This window comes from Ctenopharyngodon idella, chromosome 22 (assembly GCF_019924925.1).
Source record: "Ctenopharyngodon idella isolate HZGC_01 chromosome 22, HZGC01, whole genome shotgun sequence".
Classification (NCBI taxonomy): domain Eukaryota; kingdom Metazoa; phylum Chordata; class Actinopteri; order Cypriniformes; family Xenocyprididae; genus Ctenopharyngodon; species Ctenopharyngodon idella.
The window spans coordinates 10,531,748-10,546,572 of NC_067241.1; the positions used below are offsets into that span (position 1 = coordinate 10,531,748).

At 37.9% G+C, this 14,825-nt stretch overlaps 1 protein-coding gene across 1 annotated transcript in view; it reads right to left on the reverse strand.

Annotated features, from left to right (window-relative positions):
• itga5 (integrin, alpha 5 (fibronectin receptor, alpha polypeptide)) overlaps window positions 1–14,617 on the reverse strand; it is a 56,880-nt gene extending 42,263 nt beyond the window's left edge. The window contains exon 1 of the mRNA XM_051879695.1: window positions 14,189–14,617. Coding sequence (XP_051735655.1) covers window positions 14,189–14,385 — 197 coding nt within the window. The 5' untranslated portion in view covers window positions 14,386–14,617. The remainder of the gene's footprint in view (window positions 1–14,188) is intronic.
• Between the last annotated feature and the right edge of the window lie 208 nt (window positions 14,618–14,825).

Here is a 14,825-nt window from a genome sequence, read left to right on the forward strand (position 1 = left end):
TAGATTCCCTCCTTTTATGTACACTACAGTTCAAAAGTTTGGGTCAGTAAGAACTTTTTTGAAAACAAAATTAATACTTTTATTAAGCAAGGATGCATTAAATTCATCAAAAGTGACAGTAAAGAAATTTATAATGTTTTTAAATTTTAAATGAATGCTGTCTATTTAAAGAAACCAGGGAAAAAAAAAACGTTTCCACAAAAATATTAAGCAGCTGCACTGTTTTAAACATGATTTCTGAAGGATCATGTGACACTGAAGACTGGAGTAATGCCATCACAGGAATAAATTACATTTCAAAATATATTAAAATAGAAAACATTCATTTTAAATTGAAATACTAATATTATTTTTACTGTATTTCTGATCAAATAAATGCAGTCTTGGTGAGCATTTCAAACATATAAAAAAAAAAAAAAAAAAAAATCATACCGACCCCAAACTTTTGAACGTTAGTGTAAATTTATCTGATATAAATCACCACACTGCAACAATGATATTTTAGAAAGGTAATAACACATGGCATCTTGAGATTTGACATTTGAAACAAGCTCTCTGAAAAGTACCCAACAGTTAGACAGCCACTCCCACAGTCCCTGCTCTTCTAATCTGTGTCTAATTTTCCAAGAGCCGGCATGGATTGGTGCAGTGCCGCCATGACCTCATTGTCTGTAAACTTACTATCATCTTTCCTGTCATTAAGGCCGGTCCATTGAGAGATGGGGGGATGGGGGTGTGGAGGTGTTTGTAAGAGGGCACTGAGGGCATCTCCAGGGGGGAGGGGGCATTGGGGGGGGCGGTCAAGGTACAGGAAGAGAACACCCTTTCCTGCCCCCTGGGCTGGTCTCAGTGACGCGTGACAGAGGACTTCCTTACAAAGGCAGCATTCAGCCATGGAGACTCAAGCCCACTTTAGATGGACTGCCGAGATAGAGTCCTATAGGGAGGACCAGATGACCATTTAGGTCAAAAACAGCAAAGCAAACAGGAGACAGACAGTTGACCGCATCCTAAATGAGAGGGCTGGATTTTCTCAGCTGTTATTTACAAAAAAACAATGCGTCTGGAGTCTAAGAGTTGAACAAAGTTGAGCGCATCATCAAAGTCTATAGCTTCATGGCTATCCTGTACTATGGAAATACATGGCATTTTGTAGCTATTAAAGGATTAGTTCACTTTAAAATGAAAATTACCCCAAGCTTTTCTCACCCTCAAGCCATCCTAGGTGCATTAGTGTAAGAAAAATATCCATATTTAACAAGTTATAAAGCACACTTTCTTCCTAAGTTGAATACGTAAGGCGGTCTGGCGGAAGCTAGATATTTTACTTTATAACTTGTTAAATATGGATATTTTTCTTACACAAACACATCGCTTCACTTCAGAAGGCCTTTATAAACCCCCCGAAACTGTGTGGAGCACGTTTATGATGGATGGATGTACTTTCTTGAGCTTCATACTCATTGGTCCCGTTCAACTCCAATTGTGTTCATCAGAAAGAAGAAAGTCATATACACCTAGGATGGCTTGATGGTGAGTAAAGCTTGGGGTAATTTTCATTTTAAAGTGAACTAATCCTTTAAATAAAAAAATAAAAAATTGCATTAAAACTGTAGCAATGGGGACACCCTATTAAAAAAAAAAAAAAAAAAAAAAAAAAATACTAAAAATAATTTCCGTTTACTGAAATAAAATTGGAAAAAACTATATTGAAATAGATGAAAAAACCTAAACTTAAACCTATTTCTTTCAAGTACTTGCCAAGTTTTTTTAAGTTGAACTACAAAAAAAAAAAAAAAAAAAAAAACATTTAAGATGAAAAAAGTCATTTAAAATTAATAAAAAAATTAAATAAAAATGACAAACATTACTAAGAAAATAACAAATTTACTAAACCCTAAACTAAAATGAAAATGAAAACTGTTAATATAAAAATAAAAGCTAATTCAAAACATTTGGAAAATGTTTTTATTTTTGCTATTTTTTGTTATCAAACACAAGTCATGCAACACATTTTCTTGTACAATGAGAATAAAAGAATTGAATTGAATATTTTATTAGGACAGTTTCCAAATTCTGCACTGAGAGATATGCCAGACAAAAAGGAAAAGGCCTGAACAATTGACTGATGAATAAAAAGGCAGGACATTAAACGTGAAAATGTTTGTTAGGGTCACCAGATTTCAAGGCCACAAGTGGAGCACAAACACACACACAAAGCAGACACTCCATTTGTTTTTATAAAGGGGGAACCAAAACAAAGCCCCCTTCCGGCTTGGAGAGAGTATCCAGTTTTTCCACCATATGTGTGTATGGACAGAGGGAGTGTCCCAGAGGTGTTACAGAACCCCAGCTGAGGTGTAATGTCAATCCCAGATTCCCACGATGGCTTTCTCCAGGGGATTTAAAATGAAATGGGACATCTTGCAAAATTCCTACTCTATATCTTATCGATAATGCCTCAAGGATGTCTGAAACTAAAATGTGAACTGAACAGGCTGGTCCACCTCATTTGAACCCCAGTACACTACGAATGAACTCAAGTGCACTAGTCTGATGAAATGTTATGTTGCTATGATGCATGTGAAATGCGTCTAACAGCTGCAAATTCACTAACTTTCTCAAGCACTTTCACTCTTCTCCTCAAGTTCTTGGAATGCTGTACACTTACACTACCGCTTTGGCTGACTGCGCACAAGTGTACAGTTACAGCACAGCTACAAGCGCTGCACATTTGTTATGATAAATTACACAAATTCACTCTCATTATGGTTGAGTTTTATCTTTCCAAGCAATGCAAAACCAGCACAAGATAATGTTTTAAATATTCATTCTTATTCAAAAATGACACACAACAAGGTTAGAACAAGTAACCGCTTTCATTTGCAAGACAAAAAGCTAATTACATAGCACACATTATGTTCGGTACATTAACACCTAAATATACATTTAAATGTGCCACTTTATTTGATGTCAAATTAATTAGAATATACAAAACTCACCTTCAAACATATATAACGGGAATTTTAGAAACACAAAGTTGCTTTCATCAACAAGTGGAAATAACTGTCTTCCGCCTAACACTCAAGCTAATGTAGCCTAAACCGTACCATTTTGATAACGATCTGAAAGAACTGTAAATAAGAAACAATTAGCATGTAATGGGGGTTTATCTTATGGGGGGATCTCATCTCTCCTAAATGACCTTCTTTTCTCCACTGAATGCTTAAATGTTGGGTTAACATTAGCATAATGATAAGAGCCAGATTGCTCTTGGCTTAGATGCTAGCTTTTTGTAATGGCTCCACATAAAATGAGAAAGACTTCAGGAGGCCTTCCAGCAGAGGGATTGCCAAAGTGAAGCTCACTTTAATTAAAACAATCTGGCCTTGTAAGAAAACAACAGAATGTTGTTTCAATCCAGTTATATGGAGAAGAAATTTGGCTTTAACCGTTATTAGCATGATAGCATCTGTAAGTAGTTGGTGATCAGAATTATTTTGTAGGTCAGGGCATTGTCTTTGGAGGCTGTGGTCTTAAAAGGATAGTTCAGCCAAAACTGACAATTCTGTCATCATTTACTCACACTCAAGACATTCCAAACCTGTATGACTCTCTTTCTTCTGTTTTGTTTTTGTCCATCAATGAAAAGAAATGGGGCCTGATTTTGTTTTGGAGCCATTTCACTTACATTTGGACAAAAACCAGTTGAAACATTCTTCAAAATAACTTTTTTTTTTTTGAAAGTCATTTCAGAAGCGAAGCACCAAAGAATCATTCTCAGTAACACCAGGAACATGTAAGTCAGTTTGATTGCACATTGATTTCAAGAGGAAAAACAACATTAACAACCTTTGTGGTATCTCTAAAAGAGACAACCACTGACTCGAACCAAGACGCAAAACACCATTCTTAGTGTGGCTCTAATTAAGCTAATTGAGTTAGTCTGAAAATCAGGCTTGAATATGTTACCACTAAAATGCTAAGCTTGCTGGATACTAACCACTAAGGCAAAGTACGTCTTAACAGTTAACCCATCTCTTCTGAGGTTTGGTAATCAGACCAGAATTAACACTATAAAAATGAATTGGCGTGCCACATATGTCATCTACTTAAGTTGTGGCAAGACGATATTGGGAGAAAGACGCTGATAGCGCAAAACTAATGGCACTAATGGTTAGAGGCCATTAGATGGCAAATGCTTTGATTTCCACCTTCTGCTTAAAACATTCTCCCACCCATTCCACACTTCATTATCATCCAGCTGTTTAGCTTATGTCACTTGAATGTTGTTATAAAAGCTTAAGCTTGCCAAGAAACCACACTGGTTGCTAATGAAGGTGCAAGAAAATCACAATCAGACAAAACACACAAACCCACCATCTGCCTCCATTACATGGCATTGTGAATGGCACAGAAATCTGCATGTGGTAAAAGTAGGGTTGCAAAGTTTCCAGAAACTTTCTGGAATTTTTGGAAACTTTCCAGGACTTTTGGGAAATTTTCGGAAACTTTTGGAATGTTTCTGGAAATTTACCGGAAATTTTCAGCCCCTTTGCAACCCAAAGTGAAATAAAAAAATAAAATAAAATAAAAATATTCCAGAAACAGGGATTTTTCTGGGAAGGTAGCTTTATATACTACATTAGGACTTACTTGTACACTACCGTTCAAAAGTTTGGGGTCAAATAAATTTTTATATAAAATTTTTACATAGCCTTTTTATATAAAACATGTATTTCCACAAAAATATTGAGCAGCAAAACTGTTTAACATTGATAATGATAAGAAAAGTTTCTTGAGCAGCAAATCATCATATTAGAAAGATTTCTGAAGGATCATATGACACTGAAGACTGAAGCAACGATGCTGAAAATTCAGCTTTGCGATCACAGAAATAACATCAATTTTAAAATATACTAAAATTCTTTAGTTTAATTACTTTCAATTTAATAATATTTCACAATATTACTATTTTCGCTGTATTTTATTCAAATAAATGCAGCCTTGGTGAGCTTAAGAGAGTTCGCTCGAAAACATTTATATATATATAAAAATTTAAAAAAAACGCATCGACCCAACACTTTTAAACAGTAATGTATTTCCTAACTCCATCAAAAAACAACTAAATAAATCAAGCTAACTGCAATTCAATATGTGCGCCAAGAACAATTCATTACCATCAGTCACTTCTGTAAGTAACTTTAATTATTTGTGATTATCCCAGTTTTCCCATGCCAAACAGACGCGTATTAACTGATTGCAATTTGTGGCCTTAGAAACATTTCTGAAAATCTACACAAACAAAGTCGAACAATTATCCAGCTATTCAGAGGCAAGCAGAATTTGAATGTTGTTATTAGCAAAAACGGTCAGAGTGATAGCACACCACGTCCTCCCAGAAGATGTGGAACGGATCCAAAACAAAGCATACACGGTTGCAACTCTTCGCCATCAAGAGAAATGCAATGACCTCAATGAACTAACATTCTCAAAATCAAAGAAAGCCAAAGAGAAATTCAAGCTCCGGACGGTTCGTTTTTGGGTGTTTTCCTTTGTGCGACGCCAGTGAGCTTTAACTCGGATGCCAGCCTGTCTCTGCATCGTTAAGCAGCTAAGCGGTTGCGATGGAAGCAGCTAATAATGAGACGGATAAAAGTGGGCCGAAGAAGCTCTGTCTGCGGCCCCCTCGTCTGCTCGGTAGACCTGATCCGCACATGCTCTGTTCTGCTGTCTGGGAGCTGCGGCCCAAAGATGATGAGCAAAGCAGTGACCGCTGGGTCAGCTGGCACTGGGGGGACAACAGCTCACTCACACAGCTGGCGCGCCACGAGCCCTGAGGAGAACTGCATAGTAATGGAGAAAGCTGTCACTAAATCTCATATTAGTACAAAAATGAAACCTTGCATGATATAATGCAAGAAAATGCATTTGAATCTTTCAAGATGCGACAACCATCTACAGTTCCAACAGTAAAACATCACAGCCTTGTAAAATAAAGTGCACTCGTGCAAGGTCTGCTGCGGTGTTGTGCTGGTCTGGAATAACCGTTAAATCTGCTCACATGCCGTCGACTGTTGATCTGATAAAAGCCCCCACCCCATTTTACACAGGCAGATTTTAAATGTCACCACAAAAACATTTCCTCCCAAAGGATGTGGTTCAAATTAACATCATACACCAGGTGCTGAGAGGTCCGCGAGATATAGAGCATTTGGCTTGACTCGCAAAGAGCCAGCTCTGCATTACCTGCTATGCTAATTAATGTACTAACTATGAAACCAGAGGGAAGTTAAAGTGGAAACATAAGAACAACAACCTAAAAGGGGTATTTTAAAGAGGTGAAAAGTGAGTGTCGTGCTAACTTTCTTTGATGTATCTTTATTTATGTCTAACACCTCAATGCAACTTTAAAATTATGCTTAAATTAATGATATTTCATTCGACAAATAAGTTTAAAATCACATACATCCACGAGATGAAGAACTGTCATATCAACTACCCAACAAAAACATGATTTCCGCCCTCATGGTGGCAGCCATGTTGAGATTGGCCGAATACTGCTCTCTTTATCTCAGTGAAACCCTTTTATTTTATTTGTGGAATAAATGGATTACAGTATTTATACAAATATGACATTCAGCAATGACATTTGTAAACAAAAACATTACATTTGCATTTTATAATGCATCCACATGACTAGGAGTCAGTCTAAAGTCTGAAACTACTGTTGTATCCGCTAGAGAAATGTAAACTTACCGCAAATCAGACAATAGCTGTGTCCGAAAGCGAATACTCTGAGTAGGTATTTCTTTTAAATAAGTAAGTAACTTTGTGACCGTTAAATAAAGTATGTTCTATTATAGTATGAATGTGTGTAGTATGAATATATCTGGATGGCGGACGTACTACATTCTCCATGTTATCACTGTCATGTGACCTACAGAGTCAGTTGTGTCGCTTCACTGCCATTCACAAATCCCTTCATAGGATTGTAAAGTGTCCATAGGATGCGCACTTCAGAATTTTAGCAGAAGTCGTAAGTCATCCAGTTACTTTTTGTCTACACATACTCTTTTCACATAATGTTTTTCACCTAATATATAATAGGGAAGTATGCAATTTTGAGCAAGTATATGATGTCCCCACATTACTAATGGACAAAATTTCTCACCTTAAAGAGCAAACTACACCTCTTTTAGGAGAAAACGGTCTGGAAAAGGCATCTAAGACATGTCATTCAACTGCAAGCCACATTTTCATGTGACACTACAACATTTAAAGCACCCCATGACATTTACATAAACACAGAGTGTGGTTTTACCTCTTAAATCTCTTGATACCAAATTGTAACCCCAGCCCCCAAAGAGCTATAATTCACACATTCGCAGAGACCAAAAAACATCCCTCGCGAGTTGCAACTGTTGGCCGTCGACACCTCAGAGGGAGCTTTCTCAGCATGGAGTCCCATCTTCACACTTGAAAAGAGTAAAAGGGGCCATCAGGCGCAAACAATTAGCATCAATTGCTCACCTTAGCATTCTAAGCCTCACGTCCTTTGTTTGTAATCCTGCAGGCAATAAACAGGCCGTCTAAATGCAGGCTGATTGGACATTCACTGTCGTTGCCAGCCCAGCAGGGGCCTGATAAACCAGAACAGAAGAGATCAAGGTGATAATGATCGACCCAAAATGTACATCAGGAACAATGGAGATCTGCAGTACTCCAGACGTCAACCCCAGGCAATTGTGGAGCCCAAGGGCTAAATCTCTGCAAAGTTGACTGGGACATTTGTTCTACCGTGATCGAGCACATGCCTGTTTTTCCACCAGGGCACATGTACACCCTTGCACACAAGAGCCTATTATACAAGTCTGCCAGGTCCAACTAGGTCATAAAAAGCAGACAGCTTGTCAATGGTAAAGACAACCTAACCCACAGTCCCAATCAGCTAAAGTTGCACCCATTAACCTGCAAAATAGAGGACTATAATTGTACAACAGGCCAATCTGATTGACATCACCATCAGAGCCAAATGTCACGGAGCCAAAAGAGCTAAACAAGGTTTTATCATGAAGCAAAAGAGCCAAAAACATGAATAAATAAATAGAGATTTAAGTCACATGGAAAAGTTTTGCTACTGAAAACAGCAAACCTTTCAACCAATGCACAAAGGCCTCTATTGTACCGACTCCATGGAAAACACTAGTCGTCGTAGAGAGAACCTGGGTGAAGAATAGCTTGGCAGCCAACGTACACACACCCATCTCCAGCTGGATGCAAGACTATGGACAACAGACAGCCTAATTCAAGAAGGAAGAGCAGAAATGATAAATAGCAAATGAAACCCTGGTAGAGCTGAAGTTCGTCTCTGTATTTAGCAAAAGCAAACTGAGCTCAAGGTCTGAGGTAAATATTGATCTAGCAATGACCTTCTTAGAGAGGGTAAACTTTGTGAGAATGATGACCACAGCTGAGGACGACCTACTGTACACTATATCAGGGCCAAACCATCTAGGACGCAATTCCAACATGCCGTTCTATATAAACACAAGACTAGTGACAGATTCATAAAACATTCTTAAGAACAAAATTTATCTTAACTTCAATTTCTTTTTTCTTTTTTAACTTTAAAAAAAAAAAAAAAAAAAAAAAAATGTATTCCACCAAATACTACTTAGAATGTTCTTATCTTTCTCCTTAAGTTTGTTCTTACGACAAAACGTTCAAATTCTTGAAAGGAATGTTCTTAAAAGCATCGTAAATAACTTCTTAAAGTTTGGATAACCTCCAACTTATCTTAAATCCATGAAGGTAAGATGTTTAATGGATTTATTGGGTTGTTTCAAATATTAAGCTTTGCAGCATAACAATAGCTATATATAAAACACATTACTACTACAAAATTAAAGATTGTGAGGTGATTGCTTCTTACTTGCTACTCTTTTTTTCTTTAAATAGATCTATTTAGGCTTTAGGCTACTTAAAGATTAATAGATGGACAAATTGTTACAATTTACCAGTGTATAGTTTCAAATTTGTTGTATTAGAGAAGGCAACCTCACGAATAAGATGGTATACAAATCCAAAAACACTAAAGCCTGACATTTTATTCCTATGAAAAAAATTAAGCTGTTTGTAAGAAAATATTTAAGAACTTTTCAAGAACTGCATTTTGGAATATTCTTTATCTTAAGAACTTTCTTACTTTTTTTCTTAAGAAGATTTTTGTGAATCCAGCCATAGGAAGTCATTATTAGAAGTTATGGGTTTGATAGCCAATGCAACTTGGTAAACCTCAACTTTGTGAATCTTCGGGTAATAAAATACACGGAGGCAGGTGAGAAAGTTTTTTTATGTTTTTACAGTAATATTCCTGCCATTGTGGCTGTAAATTTGTTGCCTTTGGCCACCAATGCAGACAGTCCAGCTCCTCGGATTCAACCACAAGCTTCAAACGTTTGCCAACAATCATCAAACACCAAAAACATCTTTTTGAACATCATAAACACAAAAGGAATTCATGCATAGTAACACATTATTCTCTGAAAACAACACTCATCATCTGGAGCCACGCAAATCCCAGAAAGAACAAAGATGGTGGTATTCGGTTTCTATTGTTTCTGCAATCCAAACACTTCAAATAAAGCTATTTAGTTTTCTGACATTCAACCCTGCATTCAGACCCTGACCTTTCCCCTTTCACAATACAGAGGATCATCATCTTATCCAAAGGTAAAGAATACAGAGACTTAGGAATGTGGTGCACATCACCATTTGTGATGGTAGAAGATTTTTAACTTCACTGACATAGACTAACTGTTGGATCTCTGATGAGAACATACAAGGAGACACTTACTGCAATAAGACATTTCAGTTCAGCTCAAGTTAAGTGAACAAGTGTGACTTTTTATGTTCCAGCCACAATTCTTTAGGACAAATTAGGTTTATATACCAGAGCATCCGGAGGAGGCCCCTACATAGGAACTGTGCTGTTCTTCTCTCAACGTTCAAGAATCATAAATTTCTCTTCCATGTATACAGCTGTAAAGCCCCCTGACACCAAGATTGTGAACCCTGTCCTCAGGCAGTTCTCTGTGGTGGTCTGCACACAATAATTCTATTAATGTGTGCCAAGGAGTGCTATTCTCCTCAGACCTACATGCCCCTTTGAGGCCAGACTCTCAGGGAGTCTGTGGATGAGGCGAGGAATGAATGTTTTGTCAGAAAGGAAGATACAGGGAGCAAGAGAATGAGAGAGAACATGCTGGACAGAGAGTTTATCCCTGACACCAGAACAAGTCAGTCTTCAGACAGCTGGCTGCCACTGTTTAAATGAAGTTTGGAAGACAAGCTTTTTTTGCCCCACCTTTGACTATGATTTTACTGAAATATACGTAAATCAAACCACTACTTTTTGAAACCTACAATAATATGGAGGCACTCCAGGACAGTGTTTCCCAAAAGCATTGTAAGCCTAAATAGATTGAAGAAACCATGCATTGGCACCAATCTATTTAGGCTTACAATGCTTTTGGTAAATGCAGCCCAGACCTGTTTCTAATGAGGTTTTCCATAAAGGACATGTTCTTATGTTCACAACTAGCTGGAAGAAAAAAAGGATGGAATCAAGGGTCAAAGATGATAGTCTACATGTTTACATACACTAACATTTAAAGGGGTGGTTGATTATGATTTCACTTTTTTTTTTACTTTAGTTAGTGTGTATTGTTGCTGTTTGAGCATAAACAACGTCTGCAAAGTTACAACGCTCAAAGTTCAATGCAAAGGGAGATATTTTCTTTTAAAGAATTCTCTGTTTAAGGACTACAACAAATGGCTGGTAAGGACTACAAAAAGCTTCTTCCCGGGTTAGTGACATCACTAACCCTAAAATTTACATAAACCCTGCCCCCAAGAACACACAACAAAGGGGGTGAGGCCATGTCGGGCTGCTTTAGAGAAGAGGAAGAGTTGTTGTAGTAAAGTATTGTTACCATGCCGTCATTTTACGCCAGACTGCTTTACAAACGAGGAAAGGGGGCCGGGAGCAGCAGCTCATTTGCATTTAAAGGTACACACACAAAAACAGCATGTTTTTGCTCACACACAAATAGGGGCAAATTTGACAAGCTATAATAAATGATCTGTGGGGTATTTTGAGCTGAAACTTCACAGACACATTCTGGGGACACCAGAGACTTATATTACATCTTGTAAAGGGGAATAATAGGTGCCCTTTAAAGAGAATATTATTAGGATATCCTTTAAAGGGGATATTAAATAAAATGACTCCCTTATCATTTTTATTAAATAGCATCCTCTTTAAAGCATCTCTGGTAAAAATTTAAGCTAAAAAATATATATAAATAAAAAATCTAGATCAGTTTGTCAATTTCAATACCCCATAGACAGCTAATGGGCAGGATGGCAGACTAGTCGACCATCTATCACATACAGCATCGGAAAACTAGGAAATACACATTCTATCAAATGCCTGGGAAGAAAACTCTTGATATTGTGCATTCTTTCACCCCTTCACTCAGCCTCTACTTTGAGGCCCATCCATCCTCCTCCACGACGACATCTCGGGAGTGAAAAGTTCAGATGAAGTCATTGCTGAGGGAGCTGCCTCTTGCCATGACTTCACAGTTCATAAGAAGGAGGCCAAGATAATGTGTAGGAGTGGGGGGCGTACAGTCTAGAGTATTAGACTGGAAGTACAGGGTGAGGAGTTTAAATATCATGCCGAATTACATCATCAGAAACCCAGAATGGAGATTGGAGAAACACACGCTTATAGGTGCACACATACTCCTCTGACTCATTCAACCATGCGTCACGCTCTAAATCATCTGCTGCTTCTGAAATTCATCTATGCCAGACACCCTATGGCAGAAATCTGGAGGGTGTGCTTTAGAGAAGGTGAGCAATGAAAGAGAATAAGAGACTAAAGTGAGAGGAAAAGAAAGGTCTGCCTGAAAAAAAACGCCCCCGAGAAACCAGAGCCAGCGTGAGCCCACTCTGACTAAAGCCCCTCTACAGCTGTGCACTGCCAGACACAGTCCAGCAGACAAACACAGATGGAGATGGCTGATTGTGGCGTGTTCTAGTCAGGGCATGCGTGAGTTGATTATTACTGCAATCATACCTCAGAACAGTGCCGCGCAGCTCTCTACAGCTTGAAAAGAGAGTAATGCAGCCAAAGGGCAGGGAAACCCAACAGATCAGCAGTGTGATTGAATGGCATGCCTCATACTCGGTGATTTCCCCTTGGATTTATCACCTCATATGGCTACAAAGATCATATCTATGGGTTGAAGGTGATCATGTGGTCTTTCAGTCACAGCTAGATTACATTTACGATTACTGCTGCTCCATTCAACAAAATTCTCCATTCAAAGACTGCCAGTATTTGGGGATGCATATAAATGCACCTTATACCTCATATTGGCTTCTGGGGTAACATTACTAATCATTAAGCACTTAAAGTGAATTTTTTTATAAATCTGTTATTTACTCATGGTGTTTCAAACCTGCATGGCTTTATTTCAACAACAAAAGAAGAAATTATGAAAAATGTTGGGGTTTTTTATCCATATATTGAAAGTTAATGGGGTTCGATGTTGTTTTGGATGCCTTCAGCTTTCATCGTATAGACAAAAACAGTTAAAACATTCTTCAAAATATCTTATTTTGTGCTCCGCTGAAGAAATAAAGTCATACAGGTTTTTGCCAACATGAGTAAATGACAGAATTTTAATAAATATGCCTTTAACATGAAAGATCTCATCCAGAGTCAACCGTTAAACTAATAAGGAAATCAGGATATTAGCTAAGCAATGAAGCATCAATTCAAATTTGTCTTTGAAACTCTAAAAGTAAGTTGTGTGACTTATCTACATCACCAAAAAAGTTTAAGTAAAAATGAACACATAGCGGATGACTGCAAGACCCGACAACAGATCAGGGATGTCTAACTTTTGGCTTTTTTCCTCTAAAGGTTACTTATAATCTAGCAAAGGTCATCTCTGAATGGTTGAAGATTCTCATGTTAGATTATGCAGAAGATTTTAAGTGACCATAACACATGCAATCAGGGATAATTATGGGGGGCAATCTTCATTCCCCTTGAAAAGAGCTGGTCCCTTACTATGACTTCATCATATTAACAACCTCTAGTCAAGTCTGATAAATGGAAAAACCACCAGCGATGCCACTAACATGCGTTGTCATCCGCTCACATATAAACATGCACACACACTTCAGGCTTGCACTACACAAACACTAAACCACACTTTTAGGACCGTCGCTCCCCAACTGTGGTGATATGCTTTGATGTAAATGGCAGTGCACAGACTGGGTTGGGATTGTAAACAACAGTTGGGGGATACCCCTGGTTTCATTGCCCCCTGGACTGGAGAGTGTTAACACCAAGCTCTAGAAGACTGTAGTACACGATGAAAGAGAAACACGCTGAATCAATGAATGAACTAGGTTAAATTTAGGACAATGGTTTTCAACCTTTACAGAGACAGACCACCAACCAAACTCTCAGCCAACCCAGGGACCACATGAGTTTTGAAAAAAAAAAAAAATCCTACTATTTCCTCTTCTTAAGATCATTAGCTAACATTACTATAATACATATATTAAAAACATTGGTTAGAAAGTTAAAAATGTCCATCTATGACCCTATATCTTTTCTATAGACCCCTGAAGTACATTCAGAGACCCTTGGTTGAAAAACTTGGCTAAACTAGTCTTTTTCATCACACTGATAAATAAGACTGTATCTTTCTTGGATATGAATGACAATAACCCTTCATACTATGGTATTGTACTTCATACTGTGGTGAAACACTCTATTCTGAGGCCACAAAGGTGTGTCACTACATTATAATTTCTAATTCTCAAAGCACTTTAAGATAAAAGTGCATATGAGACAAAAATTACATACATACAGTCATATCAGGATGTACAGCAATATCAAGGTGGACAAACCAACTAATAAACAGTGATGTGCGGCATTTAAAGTTATTAAATAGCATTTAAATGGTAGTACATTTCGTATAATTAAACAGCTCAATGTTGGACAATGACCAGTGAACTTGGTCTAGTTGTAATTTTCTTTGAATGCACGCCAAGCCTCTTCATATTCAATGTAAAATCAAAGAAGGAAACCTACCTTGACTCAGTCATATAAAAGTCCACCGAGTACCCGAAGTAACTACCGTTGGGTCCGTTATACACCGCTGGGTTCTCCACATCCAAGTTGAAGGCAACAGACAAAGGTAGAAGAATCAAGAGAGAAAGTCCCATTGGAGAGCAGTTCGGGTTGTGAGAAGACGCTGAAGTCTTTGAACGGTGCCTTTTGGAGCCCATTGTAATCGTTATGTCACAATCCACTTCTTTATTAAACTTCTTTCAGAACAAAAAGGGGGCACTTGAACGGAATCCTCCTGAAGATGCTGTCTTACGCAAATCTCATGCCTTAGTGAAGTGTCTCAGCTTGATCCTTATTTTTCCAAGCGCTCTGTTACGCGCCTCCGTCTATCTGTCCCCTTCTCTCCTTTCTGCGTCCTCCCTCAAGCTTAATTGAAGGGGTATTAGGAGGAGGTTCAGTTCTTCCACTCGTGACAAACTCCCATAGAGGTGGAGCTAAGAGCACAAAAGTGGGGAAATAGAGCGGTGCAATATCGAGATAGATAACTTCATTAATCAAATGAGGGAAAATACATTGCAAAAGCAGCAGGATAAAATGTAGGCTATAGGTTACAACATTGAGACCTTTTTTTTAATTAAATGTATTTAATATTTTAATA